Source organism: Mobula hypostoma, chromosome 1 (genome assembly GCF_963921235.1).
Source record: "Mobula hypostoma chromosome 1, sMobHyp1.1, whole genome shotgun sequence".
Lineage (NCBI taxonomy): Eukaryota > Metazoa > Chordata > Chondrichthyes > Myliobatiformes > Myliobatidae > Mobula > Mobula hypostoma.
The window spans coordinates 45,264,069-45,286,479 of NC_086097.1; the positions used below are offsets into that span (position 1 = coordinate 45,264,069).

Here is a 22,411-nt window from a genome sequence, read left to right on the forward strand (position 1 = left end):
AATACAGCATGTCTCTACACTGCAGTACTAAAAGATTGCTGGGGTTTTAGAAATTATGACTTTCAGATGAGACGTCACATCAGGGCGTGCAGGTTGGCTGGCGTTGCAACAACAAACTCGCACTCAGCAGCAAGACTTCGAGAAGGGAGAGCTGGGAGGGCATGCAGCAACTCTCAGCGGTGGAAAGGCTGAGCAGCTTCCAATTCCTGGGTGTCAGCATCTCAGAGGATGTATCTTGACCCCAATGCACTGATGCAGTTACATAGAAAGCACATCAGCAGCTCTACTTCGTTAGGAGTTTGTAAAGGTTTGGTATGACCATATGACCATAAAACATAGGAGCAGAATTAGGCCACTTGGCTCATCAAGTCTGCTCTGTCATTCCATCAAGACTGATTTATCGTCCCTCTCAGCCCCATTCTCCTGCCTTCACCCCATAATCTTTGATGCCCTGCCTAATCAAGAACCTATCAACCACTGCTTTAAATGTGTGTAATGCCCTGTTAATTTTCCACTGCTCTGCTGTGGAGTATTTTATTTTAGCAGACGATCTGTAAAAGCAGTGTGTCCTGCTGGTAAGAGTGTTTTGGCTTCAGCTAAAGATAAGGAGCCATGTTGTCCAACTTGAGAACGTTGTGCCAGCCAGTCAGGATTGTGGGATGTGAGAGAGCTGTGCAGGAAGAGATTTCTGAAGGACAGTAGTCTGGTTTGGGGCTTTTGGCAGGAGCTGCAGGCAGAAGAGCACCAGGGGAGACGGCAGGAGGATCCCATTCGAAGGGGAGACCCTTCTGCAAGGAGTGCTTCGTAAGGCAAATGATTCTAAGAATGGAAGTTCCACCTGTGATTGGTGATAGGAATTCAGCACTGAGTAAAGCAATATACCACTCTATCCACCCTATCTAGGCCTTTCAATATTTGATGGGTTTCAATGAGATCTCCTTCATTCTGCTAAACTGCAGTGAGTACAGGTCCAGAGCCATCAAACGCTGCTCATACATTAACCTTTTCATTCCCACCATTGAGACATCTTCAAAGGGCGGTACACTGTATTGCTGCTGCAAAACAACAATTTTATGACATACGTCAGTGAAAGTAAACCTGATTCTCACTGAACAACACACATCAAGATTGTTGGTGAACGCAGCAGGCCAGGCAGCAGCTCTAGGAAGAGGTACAGCCAACGTTTCAGGCCGAGACCCTTCGTCAGGACTAACTGAAGGAAGAGTTAGTAACAGATTTGAAAGTTGGAGGGGGAGGGGGAGATCCAAAATGATAGGAGAAGACAGAAGGGGGAGGGATGGAGCCAAGAGCTGGACAGGTGATTGGCAAAAGGGATACGAGAGGATCATGGGACAGGAGGCCCAGGGAGAAAGACAAAGGGGGGGGGACCCAGAGGATGGGCAAGGGGTATAGTCAGAGGGACAGAGGGAGAAAAAGGAGAGTGAGAGAAAGAATGTTTGTATAAAAATAAATAACAGATGGGGTATGAGGGGGAGGTGGGGCATTAGCGGAAGTTAGAGAAGTCAATGTTCATGCCATCAGATTGGAGGCTACCCAGACGGAATATAAGGTGTTGTTCCTCCAACCTGAGTGTGGCTTCATCTTTACAGCAGAGGAGGCCATGGATAGACATGTCAGAATGGGAATGGGATGTGGAATTAAAATGTGTGGCCACTGGGAGATCCTGCTTTCTCTGGCGGACAGAGCGTAGGTGTTCAGCAAAGCGGTCTCCCAGTCTGCGTCGGGTCTCGCCAATATAAAAAAGGCCACATCGGGAGCACCAGACGCAGTATATCACCCCAGCCGACTCACAGGTGAAGTGTCGCCTCACCTGGAAGGACTGTCTGGGGCCCTGAATGGTGGTAAGGGAGGAAGTGTAAGGGCATGTGTAGCACTTGTTCCGCTTACAAGAATAAGTGCCAGGAGGGAGATCAGTGGGGAGGGATGCGAATGGACAAGGGAGCCGCGTAGAGAGCGATCCCTGCGGAATGCAGAGAGGGGGGGAGGGAAAGATGTGCTTAGTGGTGGGATCCCATTGGAGGTGGCGGAAGTTACGGAGAATAATATGTTGGACCCGGAGGCTGGTGGGGTGGTAGGTGAGGACCAGGGGAACCCTATTCCTAGTGGGGTGGCGGGAGGATGGAGTGAGAGCAGATGTACGTGAAATGGGGGAGATGCGTTTGAGAGCAGAGTTGATGGTGGAGGAAGGGAAGCCCCTTTCTTTAAAAAAGGAGGACATCTCCCTTGTCCTGGAATGAAAAGCCTCATCCTGAGAGCAGATGCAGCGGAGATGGAGGAATTGCGAGAAGGGGATGGCATTTTTGCAAGAGACAGGGTGAGAAGAGGAATAGTCCAGATAGCTGTGAGAGTCAGTAGGCTTATAGTAGACATCAGTGGATAAGCTGTCTCCAGAGACAGAGACAGAAAGATCTAGAAAGGGGAGGGAGGTGTCGGAAATGGACCAGGTAAACTTGAGGGCAGGGTGAAAGTTGGAGGCAAAGTTAATAAAGTCAACGAGCTCAGCATGCGTGCAGGAAGCAGTGCCAATGCAGTCGTCGATGTAGCAAAGGAAAAGTGGGGGACAGATACCTGATTCTCACTGATGTTTGTTGGACACAATCACATGCACATTAATTGCTCTATCGTAATAAAACTCAGCAGCTACTGTATATTTCAATATAAAGTACTATGGGATATTCTGGCAACTAGAAAGAGCAAGAAAACTAATTCCTTAAGCATCTTTTAAAAATAATACTTCATTAGAAAAATGGATAAGTTAGGAGCCAAAATCTCTCAGGCTACACAGTCACAGTTGGTAACGCTATGGTACAAGTTACGGTGACAGCTCAAGATGAACAACTGATAAATCAACATTTAGAGTCATAGAGAAGTACAGCACCAAAACAGGCCATTCAGCCCATCTGGTCCATGCCAAAACCATTAAAACTGCCTACCTCCATAGACTATAGCCCTCCATAACCATCCAAACATCCATGTACCTATCCGAACTTCTTTTAAATATTGAAACTCACATGCACCACATGTGCTGGCAATTCATTCCACACTCTCATGACCCTCTCAGTGAAGAAGTTTCCCCTCGTGTTCCCCTTAAACTTTTCAGCTTTCACCCGTAACCTATGACCTCTGGTCTGCAGCTTACTACAATCCTGTGCAGTAGCGACCCCCCCCCGCCCATACCAGACAATAATGCAGCCAGTCAGAATGCTCTCCACGGTACATCTGTAAAAGTCTGAGTAGAAATCTCCTCAAACTCCTGATGAAATATAGCTGCTGGCTTGCCTTCTGTGTTGGGACCGGGTTAGATCCTCAGAGATATTGACACCCAGCAACTGTGAATACAGACCCCTTTTTATGCAGTTAATGAATTTGTGTACCTTGATGTTCCAGTGCTGAGTCAAAGGCACTAAGCCTGTAGTTGTTTAATGAACTCCATTCTGGTGACTCTACTGTCACACTGCATGAATATGTCAAAGGAATACACTAAAATTACTACTCACAATTGGTTAGTGAATGTGGAAGAAACCTAACCTGAAATATATTCGTTTCATTCTAAACTCTACATACTGCACACCTTACATAAAATGCCCACAACATTAATAAAAACTTTTACAATACTTGTAGTCAGTTGCAGTCTGACCACATTCCAAGATTTGATGTCCATCAGCGACTAAGGAAAGTCTACTTCTACAAGACTAATATTGGATCATTATTGTATGCAAGTGGAACTCATCGCAATGATAAGACATACAGGTTGGTTCCATTAATCCTACGCAGATCAAGATATGATCTGGTTAGTTGCCCAACACCAGAAGAGTGTTGATAGAGCCTGACAGTATTTAATCAAGTCTTTAGCATGATAATTTGATTTGTTCAACGTGTAAAACTGGTTAAGTGAGTTGAAACAAACTCAATGAATTCATGGCGCATGTAGAAGCCGCTTGAAAGAATTTATAAATAGGCATTTCTACAATATTTTGTGAGCTTGTGAAATAGAAAAAATACTCCGATTCAATATTAAAATGATTTTACCTTCATCAAGACTTCATTGACAAAAATGAACAATAATCAACAACGCTCAGATGTTTCAAACCATAGAATATAATTTATCTTCAAACTTTGGTGCAGCTCGGCTCAATGCAAGTTACATTTAGTTCAAGTCACAGAGAAACGAGAGACATTGACAATATGTAAAATTGCCAGGATCTAATTTCCTGTACCAGGCTTGAGTTAGGAGGAGAGACTGATACGCTATGGGTTTCATGACCTAAGAAACAAATAATAGTTGATCTTGCTGAAATATCTAAAAGTATTAATGGTACGGCCAAAGTTGATCTATTACTCTAATTCAACTACTACTGGAGAAGCAAGGAAAGGTTCACACCTGTCATGTCATTTTAATGCCAATATCAAAGAGTAGTCACTCATGGAAGAAACACCCAGAAGATTGGGATTGGAAGCAAAAAGAAAATCAGAGGCACACCAAAGTATCGGTGGATAAACGCCTTTGTCATTTCTGATTGTCGTGCCTTCTCTGATTAGAATGGTTTCACGTGAATAATCCTGGAGTATAACAAGCAACCGTCTGTCAGCCTTTTGTCAGCCAGAACAGCAAATAGCATCACATAAGGCTGCAGAGAGAAAGGGCAGATGAAGTTAAATGTAAAATTTTATTTTAGCCTGAAAGTACACCGTGAGAAATGACGTGTGCAAGATGCATTAAAATGAAAGCAAAGTAGGTAGAACTGCATCCTCACTGGCATCAGATTCAACAAGGGAGTAAAGGTCAGCATTAGAGATCTCTGTGCTCTTCAATGTATGAAAGGTGCTTGAAAATTTGTACAAAAATCACTGAACAATTTATATACATGACTATTTCTTTCAATCCCACTGTACACATGTACCTTGATGCACTGCCAACGCTTTAAATTAAATTCAGTTGCACCAGAAAACTTAAAATTGAGCAGATAAAATATACACTTACACTAATACAGAGGGCCATTTAGGTTTGTTTTCATTTCCAGAAAAGAGGCTGCTTCATAGTCTCCTCAGCTGCTGGCATTCATAAAGGGCTCCTGGTGAAGCAGCCAAAATAAGTCTTCTGTAGCTGGCAACCATCAGCTGAGGGTAGGTGAATCAGTGTGGTCAGAAAACTGAGATACCCCTACAGAAGGAGGAGATGTGAGGCATCTTCACTAACCACTCATTTCTCCAATTGTTTGATAGGATCGCAAATAACACTTACTTAAATTCAAAATCTCAGAGTGCACATTGCATCCTCCCTATTCTGAACAATTGTGAGAACTTCCTCCTCTGCCTCCAAAAATACACTTATAGAGGCAAAGGTGGCTGCAAGTTTCTGTCCCTTTGCAATGACATAGATCTCTTAGAGTGTTACATTATTTTCCAGAAAGTTCTGAAGCTGAATTTGAAGCCACAATTTTCTGAATCAGAGGCAACAGTATTCCTAAAAAGTGAGTATGTCATTTCATATTAGACCACATAGTGGTCAGCGTTTCCATCTACAACATGAGCACATATTCTCAAGGGCTACCTCTGCATTGGCAACCTTATTATGGTTGCCTGCAGCTGTGTGATGTTATTCCACAAATGTACTGTATATTTTTAAAAAAGTTCTCCTAAGCAAGTGCTAATATTCATTTCTAACCACTGTAAGTTTAAGCACACAACCAGGTCTCAGTTCCCTAAGAAGAAGAGAATTTATGTGCTTCATTGGCAATCAGCCATTTTCAAAGAAATAATTCCAGACTTGCAGTGGAAAAGTAATTTCCTACAATCCTGACACCCAGCCACAGGTATGCAAGTTCTACTCAGTTCCACCATTTAGAAATCTCTTGCTAAACTTTCCAAAGTAACTCTCCCCTTATTAAATCACTGGGTGCTACATTACACGATTTCAGTTCCAGTGGTCCTAACTTTAACTGCACTCTTAGTGTGACGATCTCCGGGACACTGGGAGAAGGCTGAATGACTGATTCATTAACTTGGGGCATCAAATATGTGCATGTGGGGAAGGGCATTGGGAATGAGAAGGGGGAGAGCAAACAGGTGCAGGGAATGAAAAGAAGTTTAGTTTTCTAATAAACAAAGCAGCTATCCAGTACTGAACGTCAGGCCATTGTCTCTCAGTTCACAAGCCTCATGTCCCGAGAGGATTGTCCCTCCACAGCTCCAACCTTGTAGTGCCACAATCCCACAGAGCCTGTTTCTATCTCGTGCCCAAGATTCAGAAGCACGTCTGTCCAGCTAGACTCATTGGTTCAGCTTGATGTTGCTCCACTAAACTTCTTCTTTCCTACTTTGCCTCTGTTCTTTCTCTTCAGGTATGGACCCTTCCCACTTGTACTCCAATTTATCCCCATGGCAGTTCTGGCTTCATGCTATCAGAGATACCTACTTTGCTCTTTTCATCTCTTACCACATCCTTTGGCATCTAAAACCACCCCCCCCCCTTGTCTTTCTTCCCAGACCTCCTGTCCCATGATCCTCTCGTATCCCTTTTGCCTATCACCTGTCCAGCTCTTGGCTCTATCCCTCCCCCTCCTGTCTTCTCCTATCATTTTGGATCTCCCCCTCCCCCTCCAACTTTCAAATCCCTTACTCACTCTTCCTTCAGTTAGTCCTGACGAAGGGTCTCGGCCCGAAACGTCGACTGTACCTCTTCCTAGAGATGCTGCCTGGCCTGCTGCATTCACCAGCAACTTTGATGTGTGTTGTCATCTAAAAACTTACTTTTTTTTCTCTTCCCCTCTCCTGTCAAAAGACCTGTTCAGCTTGAGAACTTAACTCTATTTCTCCTTTCCACAGATGCTGCCTGACCTGCTGAATATTTCTAGCATTTGCTGCTCTATTGCCTTACACCTCCTTCACCATTAAAGCAAGACTATTCTCCAAGCAACTTTCTTCGAAAGTCACAACAAAATTCATCACTTTGACATGATTTTCCTAACCACTTCCTCTGTGGTTACGTCTATATATGTTTTGCACTTCCAGATATTGACCTAGAACACCTAACGATCAAGTGCCAACCATTCTATTTACCAAGGGAGTTCCCCTCTGTGATCTTGACCACAATCTACATACAACCATTGGCCGACTGTACTCAGACTCTTGAGATACTGCATGTTGCCATCAACAAATGAGAAACAGTCCACCCTGACGCATTTCAAATCATAGTCAGGGACTTCAATCAGGTTTGTTTAAAGAAATCTCTGCCTATTTACCATCAGCATATAAACTGCAGCACCAGAGGTCTAACATACTAGACCACTATGAGACTACAGTAAGGAATACCTACAGTTCCATGTCCAAATGATATTGCAGGGAATCACTTGGTTATCCTCCTCCTACCTGCATACAGGCAGATGCTAAAGATCAGGTCTCCAGAGATAAGGACAGCAAAGAGGTGGTCGCAAGAGGCAGAGGAATGGCTGTAGATTGGAGTTGGTGGACTGGGCCATGATCCGGGACTCATCATAGGATCTGAATGAATACAGCACGGTGGTCACGGGCTTTATAAAAACAGTTGTAGATGAGTGTGTCCCCACAAAATCATTCAGATCAAATCATTCATTTTATTTATTGTTTATTTATTTTATTTGTTGTTTTATAGCATTGAGTATGAGAGTTGCAAACTCATTTTCGCTGTATTGGTGCATGACAAATTGTACTATGCAATGACAATAAGGATATTTCATTTCAGAGTCTTCCCCAACTAGAAGCCCGGGAAGAAGATCAAAGGTATTCAGGTCTGGCGACTGAATAAGACTCAAGAAGTCCAAGTACAATCTCCAGAAAGCCTGCTCACAGGCACAGTGGTAATTCTGGACTAAAGCTGAATCAATGAAGGATGTTTAACAGCTGTGGCAGACATGCAATGCTATTACCTCTTACAAAATGAAACCAAGCGACATAAGTGACAACAGGACTGCGCTTCCCGATGAGCTCGATGCCTTCTATGCTCACTTTGACCATCAAAACACCTTCACAAACTTCCACAGCCCCTGACGACCCTGTGGTTTCAGTCTCTTGGGCCAATGTGAGAGCATCCAGCCCAGAGGGGGTACCTGGCCAAGTACTAAAGATCTGTGCTGATCAGCTGCCTGGCGTGCTCACCAATATCTTTAACTTCTTGCTTCAGCCGTCTGATGTCCTCACCTACAGCAAGCAGGCTTCAATTACACTGCTGCTTAAGAGCGTGGTATCCCGCCTCAACGTAAGTAGCACTTACATACACTGTGATGAAGTGTTTTGAGAGGTTGGTGATGAAACACATCAACTCCTGCTGGAGGAGCGACTTGGATCCGCTCCAATTTGCCTACCAGCACAACAGGTCCACAGCAGATGCTATTTCATTGGCTTTACGTTCAACCCTGGAATAGCTGGACAGCAAAAGATGTATACATCAGGATACTACATTTAAGTTTGCTGACAACGCTACTGTCGATGATTGAATCAAAGCTGGTGACAAATCAGCATATAGGAGGGAGATTGGAAATCTGGCTGAGTGGCACTACTACACAACCTCTCACTCAATCTCAGCAAGTCAAGGAGCTTATTATTGACTTCAGGAGGAGGAAACCAGAGGTCTGTGATCCAGTCTTCATCGGGCAATTAAGAGGTGGAAAGGGTCAGCAACTTCAAATTACTCTGTGTTATCATTTCAGAGGACCAGTCCTGGGCCCAGCATGGAAGTAAAATTACAAAGGAAGCATGACAGCGCCTCTATCACCATAGAAGTCTGTAAAGATTCAGCATGACATCTAAAACTATGACAAACTTCTGTACTTGTGTTGCGGAGAATATATTGACTAATAAATATAGATCTTTTTTCAATATATTGACTGACAGTATCAAAGCCTGGTATGGAAACACTAATGCCCTTGAATGGAATCGCCACCAAAAAGTATTGGATAGTCCATCATGGGTAAAGTCCTCCCCATCACTGAGCACAGCTACACAGAGTGCTGTTGCGGAGGAGGACGATCCGTCATCAGGGAGCAACATCACCTCGGACATGCCCTCCTCTCGCTGCTGCCATCAGGAAGCAGGTACAGGAGCCTCAAGACTCACACCACCAGTTCAGAAACAGTTATTACCCCTCAACCATCAGGCTCTTGAACCAGTGGGGATAACTTCACTTAACTTCACTTGTCCCATCACTGGTCTGTTCTTACAACCTATGGACTCACTTTCAAGGTCTCTTCATCTCATGCTCTCGATATTTATTGCTTATTTATTTAATATTATTATTTTTCTCTATTTGCACAGTTTGTTGTATTTTGCAATTGATTGTTTGTCCGTCCTGTTGGGTGTGTTCTTTCGTTGATTCTATTCTGGTTCTTGGATTTACTGAGTATGCCCGCAAGGAATTAAATCTCAGGGTTGCATGTATGTGCTTTGATAATATGTTTACTTTGAACTTTGAAGTCGATTTAAACATTTTTATGTTTAAAAACTGTGACAGGAAATGTTTGAGTAGTGCTTCTGCTGCTAAAGCAGTACATAGTAAACTTTTTAGTCCCTGTCAATCAGTGCTTTCAACAAAAATTCACTAACAGAATGCAACATGGAATGCTTGTCCACTGCTAGTATCGGGTCAGTGCACCCTCCCCATATAAACAACACAATAGCTTGCATTAGAGCCTGCTCTGCCACATTACAACTGGAAAATGTGTGATTGGCTGAGTTCCTTCTGTTCAAAACACTTACAGATTACATTGTGTGGCCCACGCACTGACTCTAGAATAAGGTTGGGATAATAATGGCCCACAAGCACAAATTTCTGTGAATTACTCCATCTGCAGGTTTAACAAAGTACATGGATTCACTTTTTTTTTTGCGGAGTTCTCTCATTCTTCAAAACTGAACATTCTGACCCAAAGGCTAAGGCATTTTTTCCACGTAATTCCCTGGCAACGTGGAGACAGCAGCAGAGCCATCTGGATCAGAGCAGTTTTGTTTTAGTTTTTGTAACAGAGACAAGAGATGAATTATTAAAAGACAGTCCTCCGCACAAGAAAAATGACTGAAACTCAAGTCTCAGGTGTTGCTTTTTCTCTGCTGTTCGCAATTATTAGGAAGTAATTGTAACACCACTTTCATCCCAACCATGCCCTTCCCCCAACAGAGCCCCCAAACAGTGAGATAGTTTAAATTCCCTCGAGGTGTTCATCTGATCCTTCATCTGTAGTGAAAAACATCAGATCAACTAAACAAAGACACTCTCCTGATTTGTAAACACAGGACCAAGTCTGGAAACTGATCTGTGGTTACACCACCCAAAGAATAAATCAAAAGTAACATTATTGAGTTCAATTATAATAATATTTTAAAGATAAATTGTCCAATTATTCCTTTCAGTCCATCCATGGTACCTATCAAGGTGATACAAATGCAGTCACCTTAAATATTGTAGCATAAATCTGCAAAGGCTTAAATGAAATCCATCTGCTAAATTTCAACTCTGTCAGTCACAGGCAACAGGCCAGAACTACTTTCCTTTCCCATCCATTCATCATTATCAATGGGCCTTCTTCGGAGCTCTATTAATACACCTTATGAATGCCGCTGAGCTGGCAACATGTCTGCAAATTGCAAACCAGATGCCCTAATGACCCCCACCCCCTTCACTTTGCACACAGATGTTCTTCCTGCTCAGCTGGAGGTCAGAACAGTGCATTCTCTCCCCCTCCCCCCTACCGTTACCCCCGATTCCACCTCCTGTGATTGTCAGCCTGACGTTTGGGAATTGATATCCAGGCATTTTTGCTTCCCTTACCACCAGCACCTAATCAGGTTGAGAGTGCAACATGCAAAGGGTACATACCAAGCATATAATTACCTAACTGATTAGCTTCTCAAAGTGATGTTTATGGTGATACTAACTGCCATCCACTCACAGTCCTCTGCTTTGTTACACTAATCTGAATTCATAATCTCCCCAAACCCCAAAGTTCTTCGCTCCTTCAGTTTTCCTTCCACTTGCAATCAACAGTGTTTTAAAACCAAAGCTGTCAGGCACGAGTCTCTGATTACTATTTATTCTCTGCCTCTTTATTTGTCATTGGTAGCATCTTGTCTTGTGCTATTTTGCCACTGGCTTTTCAAGCAGAGATCGCCAATTAATGCTTCTATTGCAATTGCACAGGGTAGATTTGACTATGCTGTTATTTATAATTTTTTTCTCTGACAGAAACATTGATCATTTGCCACTATTGCCTCAAATTGATTTTGTAGGACCATGTTTCCAGGCTTAAATAAATGTGGAGTTGAGTAAACAACATTTATAGCAAATGCACTGAAATCTGGCCCATGAGATATCAGATACAGCTGGTAGGTAGGTTCAATAGGCGAGTGCAGGGTGACAAGAAGCTAAAGAACCACAGAAGTAACTTTAACTATAACTTGCCAGGGCCATTCTCCTCAGATATCAAAAGGACAAGGGTTAATTTTAAGCATCCAATGAGGCAATTTAACATCTAAGATCCTATGGTATGCAGAGTACCATTTGGGGATAAGGAAGGAGGGTGCTTGCATCAGGTCTCGCTGATATCAGAGGGGAACAGCCCAGGTAAGTTACATTTAAAGTTATGTCTGTGCTCCGTTAGCTTCTTGACACCTTGGCCTGTTGAACTTAGCTCATACCAACTCCATCTGATAGCTCAGCTAGTCCGTGGCCCACTGTTTGGTACTCACAGCTCTCAAATCACATTTGCGGGAACCTTTACCCAGCCCACCTGTTGATAAAACAGGCCATTCTCCAGTTAGCCCTGGAGGTCAGCAGGTGCGAGAGGAATAGCAACGTTGGAATATGTAACCAAATACCAACATTGATCCGAACTTGCAAAAAAAAGCACGAGGACAAGTAGAAACAATAACATTGAAAAATAAAGAAATAACAAACTAACTACAATTACAGAACAAAAATATATTGTTATCCCTAAACATATGTTGCAACAGCAGGTTGAATTCATATAGCGCCTTACACGCAATAGAACATACCAAGGCCCATCACATGGAATTGTCGTGCGTTTTAAACTTACAGGCAGCACTCCCTTTACAACATGCCTGTGAGCACTACACTGAATACCCAAGTTCCCACTCTCATTATCAGAACCACTTTGATGTGCACAACGTTCATTCACAATGATCAACTTCCAAATGATTTTACTCTCAGGCAGTCCTGATCAATCCACATTCAGACAAGTTTACAGTGACACAATGTAGCCAGCAGCAATAATTGTAAACGACATCACTTCCCGCGTTGCCGTGAAGCCCCCTTCGGAACAGACCCATTATCTGAGGGTATAATGGGATGAATACAATGAACCCAAGTTAAGGGAAAGCACAAAAACTTTCCAGTTTTAAACAGAGAACAATTTAATGCTGAAAGTAGTCTAGAGGAGATCGGAATAACCATTTTTGTATACATTCTTCGGAAAATATTTTTCCAGGGAATCCCCAATCTTTAAACACTGCATAGCCCAAAAGGTCCCAATTTGCCTCCTACTATACTAAAAAGACTAATAGTGAAAACTAAGATCATTTACCGGTGCAGAACTGAAGCAGCGAGGAGGTGTCGTAGAGGCTGTTGTAGCCAGAAAACCCGTCCTCCATACTGAACCCGTTCCCTCCAGTCTCTCTGTTACTTAGTTTGCCTGCCACAGGAGATGTTCCCCATTCACGATCCAGTTTTCCGGGGTCTCCCTGCCAGAGTCAGTTACCATAGCAACCCATTCAATCAGATTCTTTCCTACGTCTACAGCCCTCCTTTTTTTTTGTGTGTGGTGCGTTTGCCTCCGTGTCTTCTTCACACCGCTGTGCGTGGACAGCCGGAGCCCGGAGGTTCCGCAAAGAAGCGGCTCGGCGTCCCGGAGCTGAAAGCTGAATGTTTCAGCCAGCGAAATAGAGGGAGAAGCAAAGACACTGCCAAAATGTGTCTCCAGTTCTTGCCTGACGGTAATCTTAGACCAGTAAAAACAGGAGTAACATCCTTTCAAAATACAGCCTCTCGGTCCCGACCAATTACCTCTCAGCATCCGACCAGCTGATGTAGCAGGCTGCTAAACCGGGCATGAAATACTGAGCGAAGATTGGGGAGGAAGTTGTAAGAGGGGAATCTACAGGAATCTCTCAGCCTCACTCAGTTCACCAGACAACATATGATCAAGCAGCCATTTCTGTCAGCAAATCGACACGGAGCTTGACACAGCAGCAGGCTGATAGAATTCCAGCGAACGCGGAAAGACAGCACAGGCTGTGTTAAATGGGGTGGCTCCAAATCGTGAATGAGATTTGCAGTAAAGATTGCCGAGATCGTTTTGAGAAAAATTAACGTTTAATTCTGTAATTCTTGTAGAAATTTAAAATAGTGTCAGCTGAATGAAAACTAAAGATTTGGCAATGAGGCGAGGACTTTTATTTTAAAATACTTCCGAAGTGCTTCCATTCATTCCGCAGCAGGCGTTGGAATTTATTAAAATACTCTGCCGAGGGAATATTCAGGGTTTGGCTCCTGCGACAGGGTTTTCTCGAGACATAAAGTTCATTAAGTTTAATTGTGAGTGATAATTGTTAAAACAAGGAAAGGCATGTGTTAACCAACTCCTCATTCTACGTCGTCTCTGGCCTACTCCTAGTTTTATCCTTTTTGAAAATGAGGCTTTACGGCTTAAGAGGCAGAGCAGTGCCAATCCTCAACGAAACCATTGGAGAGTTCGTAGTAAGATTTATTTCCTTTTGAAGGACGTAACAGTAAACCAGTCTGTTAGAACAAATAGAGAACGAACACATTTTCTATATTTTTTTTGCAGGCTGTTATGGCACAAAGATTTAAGTTGACCCAAATTAGGTAATCACTTATATTTCCTTCTGGAGTAATTAACTTTCATTTTTGTCAGTCTGGCCAAGCCCTTGAAAGAAATGATAAAGAATGAATTATGCCGATTATCCATGTGTGTTGAACAGGGACCGGAGTCAGAATTAGCCCATTCTGGAACTGCTCTTCTTTTCCAGAGTATTGTGAATGATTCGAAAGCAACACTTCGTTTCTATTACCTCAGACTGCTACTGATCTTTTAATGGTTGCATAATCTGTTGCTTCAGCAATGGGAGTGTTAGGACGGCCGCCATAAAGGGTCAAAGATACAGTATAAATTTTTGTACACAAGTAAATTATTTGTTACTGCATGTTTAGCAGATATTCCATTCATATAGTCTTCAATTCATAAATATTTTATAGAGAAGTGCTCATTTATGCATTCTTTACAATCATTCCGGGGATATAATTCCCTTAGAACATTTTTTATGCCCTGAATAGGTAAAATCACTTAAATGTTTGGGGTTAGAGAGGAGGGGGGAGCTATTAAAATCTAAGTGCCTTAGATCTTGAAAACATGTTAACTGGGATAAAATCTACAAAAAGGGGAAACCTGGCAGCATTTTAAGTGTCTTTTACCATCTGTAGCTCCATTGGCTAAATGAGATGTAAAATATTGCAAGACGCAGCAATACCCATATGATGAGGCTAAGTCAAAGGAAACTCTGGATTCTTGGTAGAAAGTAAACTGCAAGTTTTGATAACAAACACATATTCACAGAAAAAATATTTTAAAATTAGACCATAAGACATAGGAGCAGAATTAGGCCTTTCAGCCCATTGAGTCTGCTCTGCCATTCCACCATGACTGATCCCAGATCTCACGCAACCCCATCCACCTGCCTTCTGGCCATATCCTTTGATGCCCTGACCGATCAGGAAACTATCAATTTCTGCCTTAAATATACGCACAGCCTTGGCCTCCACCACAGTCTGTGGCAGAGCATTCCACAGATTTACTACTCTCTAGCCAACAAATTTTCGCCTTACCTCTGTTCTAAAGGGTCCTCCCTCAATTTTGAGGCTGTGCACTTTAGTTCTAGATACCCTGACCAGTTATTTTATTTAACCTGTTTTAATCGATATATGCAGGCAAAATATCAAAGGATAGTGACCGAATGAAATACCACAGCACTGTACTGTGTAAAAAGCACAGTGCCATTTTGCTATGGAAGACTTGCTTTTGTAATATATCTTTCATAGAGTCGTGCAGCAGAGAAACGGACTATCAAGTCCACGTTACCCATTAAGTTCCCATCTACACTAATCCCATTTATGAAAATTTGGGCAAATCAAGTGCTGTCATGATATATCTTAAATGTTGTGAGAATCTCTGCCTCCACCAACCTGTCAGACAGTGTGTTCCAGATTTCAAACACCCTCTGGGTGGGAAAACATCTTCCTTGCATCCCTTTACCTTAAACCTATGCCTAGTGACATTATGCATCTCCATTGTAAAAGAGTAAGTTTATGGACAAGTTGCCTGCAAGTTCTCATAGCTACAATGTCAACTGGACCTTGTGGGACATAACACTGCATCTAGTATGTGGGTATAACAATGAACATTTTCAATGTGATCACTGTCCTGCCCTGAAAATCTTCTGATTGTTTCTTTTGTAATAAAAACATACACATTTTAAGACTTTTCCTATTGGTTTATTTGGAATGTTGAATACCAATTACACCAACAGTTAATCAGTATTATACTAAATATTTTAAAGGGAAGGACTTTTTCTGTTTAAGTCATCAGAAGAGGATGTGTATCCCTGAACAATATAAATCCTCAGGACAGAAAGATTAGAAAGCACAAAAAAAGGGTATCAGAATCTTTGTGAGGGTCCATTAATGAATCACTACCAGATATTCAAACTGAATTACATTGTAGAACAAATTACAAACCTACATGCAAGGCATTACTCAAACCAGCCCCGTCTGTCACCAACAATCAAAGTCACTTACATCACATTTCTTCCTCATTCTAATTTTTGGTCTGCACAACAGCTGAACATCTTGACCATGTCTACTTGATTTTATGCTTTGCGTTGCTGCCATATGATTGGCTGTTTAGATATTTCCATAAATGAGCAGATGTACCTAATATAGTGGTTACTGACTCTGCAAGATACCATATCGTCATTCACAGAAAGGCAAGGTCTTCAGACCTCAAGTCAACCTATCACCACATAAAGATTAACTGGTCGTGCAGTTTGTTTTCTCTTTGCAGAATCTCACTGTGTTCAGTTTGGATGATCCTTCTATCCACATAACAGAAAGGACCACTGTACTAAATAATAAACTCAAGTAATTTTCCAGATACTGGAAAACCAAGGCAATGCACACAAAATGCTGGAGGAACTTGGCAGATCAGCAGCATCCGTGGAAATGAACAAACAGTCAATGTTTCAGGCTGAGACCCTTCTTCAGGACTGGAAAGGAAGGGGGAGGACACTAGAATAAAAAGTGGGGGGGGGGAGGCGGGGAAGGAAAGGAGAATGAACCAGAAGGTGATCAGTGAAACCAGGTGGGTGGGAAAGGTCAAGGGCTGGAAAGAAAGGAATCTGATAGGAAAGGAGAGTGGACCATGGGAGAAAGGGAAGGAGGAGAGGTACGAGGGGGAGGTGAGTGGGTAATAGAAGAAGAGAGAGGGGAGGGAAAATTATTTTACTGGAAGAAAAAAACTGATACTCATACCATCAGGTTGGAGGTCACCCAGGAAGAATATTAGGTATTGCTCCTCCACCCTGAGGGTGGCCTCATCTTGGCACAAGAGCAGACCATGGACCATCGTGTTGGAATGGGAATGGGGATCAAAATTAAAATGTTTGGCCACCAGGAAGTCCCACTTTTGACAGTGGGAGTGGAAGTGGTCAACAAAGTGGTCCCCCAATTTACAATGGGTCTCACCAATGTAAAGAAGGTCACATTGGGAGCACCAGATACAATAGGCGACCCCAGCAGATTCGCAGGTGAAGTGTTGCCTCACCTGGACGGACTATTTGGGGCCCTGAATGGAGGTGAGTGAGAAGAGGAATGGGTAGGTGTGGCACTGGCCACCTGCACGGATAAGTGCCAGGAGGGAGATTAGTGGGGAGGGAAATCACAGAGGGAGCAGTCCCTGTAGAAAGTGAAGAGTTGGGTGGGAGGTAAAGGTGTGTTTGCTGGTAGGATCCCTTTGGAGACGGCAGAAGTTGTGCAGAATAATGTGTTGGATGCAGAGGCTCATGGAGTAGAAGATAAGGACAAGAGGAACTTGATCCCTGTTAAAGCAGCGGGAAGATGGGGTGAGTGCGGATGTCCAGGAAATGGAAGAGGTGCGGGTGGGGGCAGCATCAATGATGGAGCAAGGGAAACCCTGTTCTTTGAAGAAGGAGAATATCACTGATGTTTTGAAAAGGAGAGCCTTATCCTGGCAACAGATGAAGTGGAGTTGAAGGAACTGAGAAAAAGGAATAGCATTTTTTCAGGAGACAGGGTGGGAAGAGTTATAGTCAATATAGCTATGGGAACCAATGGATTTATAAAAGACGTCAGTAAATAGTTTGTCTCCAGAGATGGAGACAGAGAGATCAAGAAAGGGGAGGGAAGTGTATGGAATGTTGTGATGTCCATGAGATATGAAGGGTTCAATGTAAGTACAACCTTATTTCTTCCATTTACATTTAGGTAATATGTGATTTATGAATGATTTCAAATCCTGTGCAAAAGTAGCTTTCCATTGAGATATGATTCATGACATTCCTACTTTGAATTATCAAACCAAGCCAAGTCGGTGTCACTGCCTGCTGATCTCACAGACAATGGGGCCAGCATCCATGTCAGTGAGTTCGGGATGCACCATCATTTTCAGCTGCGAGTTATATGAATACTCCCACTGCAGGGCAACACATGGACACCGTGTCAACGCTGCGGGAAACATCTGGGAAAGACAGTGTAAAGGAAGTCCACAATTTTTGAAATTGTCCCACATTATGGGTTCATAGAAGGAAAGCGGAGAGGAGTGAATTGGAGAAAGATGGTTACATTGTCTACAAACCTAAATGCAGGATTAACTCAGATTATTCAAAACGGCATCTGAAAGAAACTAACAAGTAAACCTTGAAATTCTGATGTATCCATGGATAAGCATGAAAGAGAGCTACTGTCATCCCTAATAACAGCTCAAATGAATCAGAAATTGTTGTTACCATTTTTCAGATGAAATAGATTTCAATCTCATATTACTTTTTAAAAATTCTATGATGCATTCTGCTACGTCTTCATTATTTGAAAAAATGCTGTAGTCATTGTATCTCCTCTACATGGCCTTTATCATAAGGTCACAGTGGAATTGTGTAGACAAGAGGCCAACCTTTCAGAATCAGGAAGTGAGAAACAATAGTGCTATTGACTGTAGGAAATCCTGTTTATTCTGTAGATGTACATCATTACATCCCGCTGACCCGTGCCAGTCTAATTTTACACACCAGCATAATATTACCGATGGGCAGAATCATAATCTGCTCCCGTCTGCATTGCTTTAAATTTGTGACTTATTTGTCTTTGAGCTGCATTTTCCATTTCCAAGAGTTAGCTCACATCCAATCTCATTGTTTTTTCTTACTATGGCTAAAATCTTAAAAAGCGCATATTTACCATTTCTCTGCACATTGAAAATCCTTGCTATTTCTGCGGAGGCCAAATAGAAACAAGCCCAATGAAACAAAGATGCAGAAATCCTACCAAGCATAGTAGTTCATTAACATCTTACAGCTCCACCTCCCTGGGGGCAGCTGGACAGATGGAAGAATATTTGGCAAGCGCACACTGGTGGGAACCCCCAAAGCTAAAAGCTGAATTACCCACTCTTGAGGAAATTCATGCAGCGTCAGTTAACTTCAAATCAGTGTCTGAACTGTAATGTATGAACCCAATGTGAGTGTATTTCATCTCTAATATCACACAGACATCACAATATTTTTCAAAAAAAATGCTGTAGATTGAAGTACTGACCACGTATTTTATCTTTTAGTTACCCACTATCATTCTGCCCTCAATCAAACCATGTCTTCCATTCTCATCATAAAGTTTCTTGCCAATATCTTTAGGAACATATGAGTTATGAAGTAATTTCAAGATTCTTACATGTTACATTTAGCTCTGAAATCTCCCCTTTCTATTCAGTCCCCCAACAGGCTCATTGCAATTTCAATCTTATCATGTTTTATGTTTCCTTTCAACACACCTAGCTTTCTTCCACAACCAGGAGGAGGAAATGGGAGGTCCATGAGCCAGTCCTCATCAGTAGATCAGAGGTGGAGAGGGTCAGCAACTTTAAATTTATCAGTGTTATCATTTCACAGGATCTGTTCTGAGTCCAGCACATAACTGCCATTATAAAGAAGGCAGGGCAGTGCCTCTAATTTCTTAGAAGTTTGAAAAGATTTGGCACGTCATCTAAAAGTTTGACTAATGCAGCTGAGTGTACTGACTGGTTGCATCACAGCCTGCTTTGGAAGCACAAATGCACTTGAACGGAAATCTTACAAAAGTAACGGATGTCATGGGTAAAGTCCTTCCCACCACTGAGCTCATCTGCAAGGAGTGCTGTTGCAGGAAGGCAGCATCTACCATCCAGGCCATACTCTTTTCCCACTACTGCTGTCAGGAAGGAGATACAGGAGCCTCAGGTCCTACACTGCCAGGTTCAGGAACAATTATTTCCCCTCAACCACCAGAGGGGATAACCTCACTCAACTTCACTCACCCCAACACTAATCTGATTCCGCAACCAATGAACTCGCTTTCAAAACTCTACAGCTCATGTTCTCAATACTTATCCTTATTAATTATTACTATTATTTTGCTTTTTTCTTTTTGTAGTTGACAGTCCGTTGTCTCTTGTGCATTGCTTGTTTGTCCACCTTTGTTGTGTGTGGTTTTTCATCAATTCTATTGTTTTCCTTTGTATTTACTGTGAATGCCTTGCCCACATGAAAATGAATCTCAGGGTAGTATGGGGTGATGATAAAACTGACTCAAACTGAGGTGGGATGTGAGGAAAATCTTTTTTTACTCAAAAGAAATAAGTAAGTCACAATAGTTAAGAAATTGCAGCCAGTATAAGTGGTGGAAGAGTCAATTAGAATTTTAAAATGGAACCTGGAAAGGTCTCAAAGGAAAATAATGTAAGGGGTCATAGGGAAAGAGATGGCCCAACTGGCCTCTTCCTGCACCGTAATGGGTCTGTAATTTTATCATTCTCCTACAGTTCCCTTTCCAATTTCAACCCCATCGTAAGTGTTCAATTGGTACTACTCTGATTCAGAAATTCTCTCTGCCATTTTCTGCTACCTTTTCGCCACCTATTCCTCATTTATAGAATTGGAAGTCATTTAGTCCCAGATTACTGGACACCGTTTCCTGCCTTTGTAAAATTTCCACTAAGCCTGACACTCTGAACAGGCTTTCAGTTGCCTCATCTCACTTCATTTTTAACCCTTCATTAGGCAGAGTGAAACTTTCATCATCCACTGTCTGATTAATCAGAATTCCCGGTTGTTAGGGATCAGGATCACCAGACAATTGACTCCATCCCCACTCGCTGGGCTCTCGGTTCTCAGCTGGTAAAGTGAAACAATCATTATTAGAACTGTGTTACACATAAAAAACTGAATTAAAGAGTGTTGAGGTATAGGTAGAAATGGCATCCAGTAGACCTGAAAATCTGCTGGTCTGAGACCAACTCGGTATATTATTGGAGTTTTACTTTATCTTGTAATGTGAGAGTGCAATGTAAATTTAAATTCTTGGAGGATTAATTTAAGGACCTCCCGTTTAATCAAATACTGTTGTACCATCAGTGGGTGACAAGCTTCCAATTTTCTCTTTCTGAACTTGCCACAAATAAGCCCTTAAAGTGATGTCTGAGTAGGTTTGACATTGGTCTTTGACTTCATTTTAGTCCAGGCAAGGCTGCTGTGATAGATATCTTGTCTTTCTCTTGGTTATACCAGTTCTACAAAAATTAGCTTGGATAACCCCAAATGGGCAGAAAACATGGTAAACAGAAACATGTCATTCTGATACTGCTGTCAGAATACACAATGTACGCAGCTTGAAAGCTTATTTCTGCAATAAGTTGTTGAAATGGTAATAATATTTCCCCTTAGTGATCATAAGGACAAATAAAAAAAAAACAAATTAATCTGTGTTTCATTAAGTTGTAGTAGCTGGGGGTTTCACATTAAACTCCAAACAAAAATGCACTGCATTTCTCTGCCTGGTAACACTGAATGTTATTTTAGTACGTTAGCATGACATCCTCAAATGGATCTAACTGTATAAGTATGTAGCTTTTTCTTCAAATCACTGCTGCTTTGAAAGACTGGGTAAAACAACATTGCTGCCATATTCCATCTATATTAAATTTCCGAAAGGTTTCCGCAAAATGAGTGAAGCCGTATGGGTATTTTGTTTCAGATAATCTTTTTGTATTAGCACCCTGTTTGTCCTGGGATTAACCACTCTGTGCATAACGACACCCTGTGAATAGATGAAAGATTTTCCCACAGTCTGAAGTCAGGTGCCAACTCTCAGAGGACAGTAACCATTATTCCACCATTGTTTCACCACAGTTTCTGGAGGCTGGCCAACCTCATGAGAGGGACAGAGCTTGTAACTTTGTGCTTTCAAGTCCATGCCTGTCACATCTAACTAATACAAGTAAGCAAGTGGAAACATTAAAAGCAGTAACAACATTAATGGGCCTAACATGTGAAGTGGCGGAAGGGTCCTAGCCTCACTATATGCTCTCAGGCATTACGTAAGGGTAGTTAAAACTGCAAACATAAGTTTATTATCAAAGTACATATATGTCACCACATACAGCCCTGAGATTTGTTTATTTGCAGGCATTCACAGTAAGCCCAACAACCAAGGAAAGACCGCACTAACAGGGCAGACAGACAACCAGTGTGCAGAAGGCAATTAACTGTGCAAATACAAAAAAAGGGGGGTGGGCATAATAAATAATAAATAAGCATTGAGAACATAAGATGAAGAGTCCTCGAAAGTGAGTCCATAGTTGTGGGAACATGGGACAAGAGAAGTTGAGTGAAGTTACCCCCTCTGGTTCAAGAACCTGATGTCTGAGGGGTAATAACTGTTCCTGAACCTGGTGATGTGGGCCCTGAGGCTCCTGTACCTTCTTCATGATGGCAGCAGTGAGAAGAGAGCATGGCCTGGGTGATGGGGGTCACTGATGATGGATGCTGCTTTCCTGCAACACCAGTCTGTGCTAACTTTATTGGAAGTGAAAAGGATGATAGAATTGTATGATATTTGATATCTCATTGCCCCATTTCACCAGGGATTTACGGGATACTCTCTTCATCAATCCATTGTAAGCCTCCACAAATTTCCCAGGTCCTGAGTTTTAATCTCGGTTGTTAGAAGCAACATGGAGCGGAGCAGAGACCATGGGCTTCCCCACAGAGCGGGAAACACAGATGTTGC

General features: G+C 42.3%; 1 protein-coding gene across 8 annotated transcripts in view; it reads right to left on the reverse strand.

The window, feature by feature from the left end:
• eml1 (EMAP like 1) overlaps nt 1-22,411 on the reverse strand; it is a 234,399-nt gene that overhangs the window by 143,509 nt on the left and 68,479 nt on the right. For 4 of the 8 annotated variants that reach the window (XM_063047414.1, XM_063047408.1, XM_063047435.1 and 1 more), the window contains exon 1: nt 5,003-5,035. The exons of 3 other annotated variants lie outside the window; for them this stretch is intronic. In XM_063047414.1, coding sequence (XP_062903484.1) covers nt 5,003-5,020 — 18 coding nt within the window. In that variant the 5' untranslated portion in view covers nt 5,021-5,035. Of the gene's footprint in view, nt 1-5,002; nt 5,036-12,590; nt 13,126-22,411 lie in introns of those variants that run through there. One more of the 8 variants, XM_063047422.1, reaches the window with a different exon arrangement.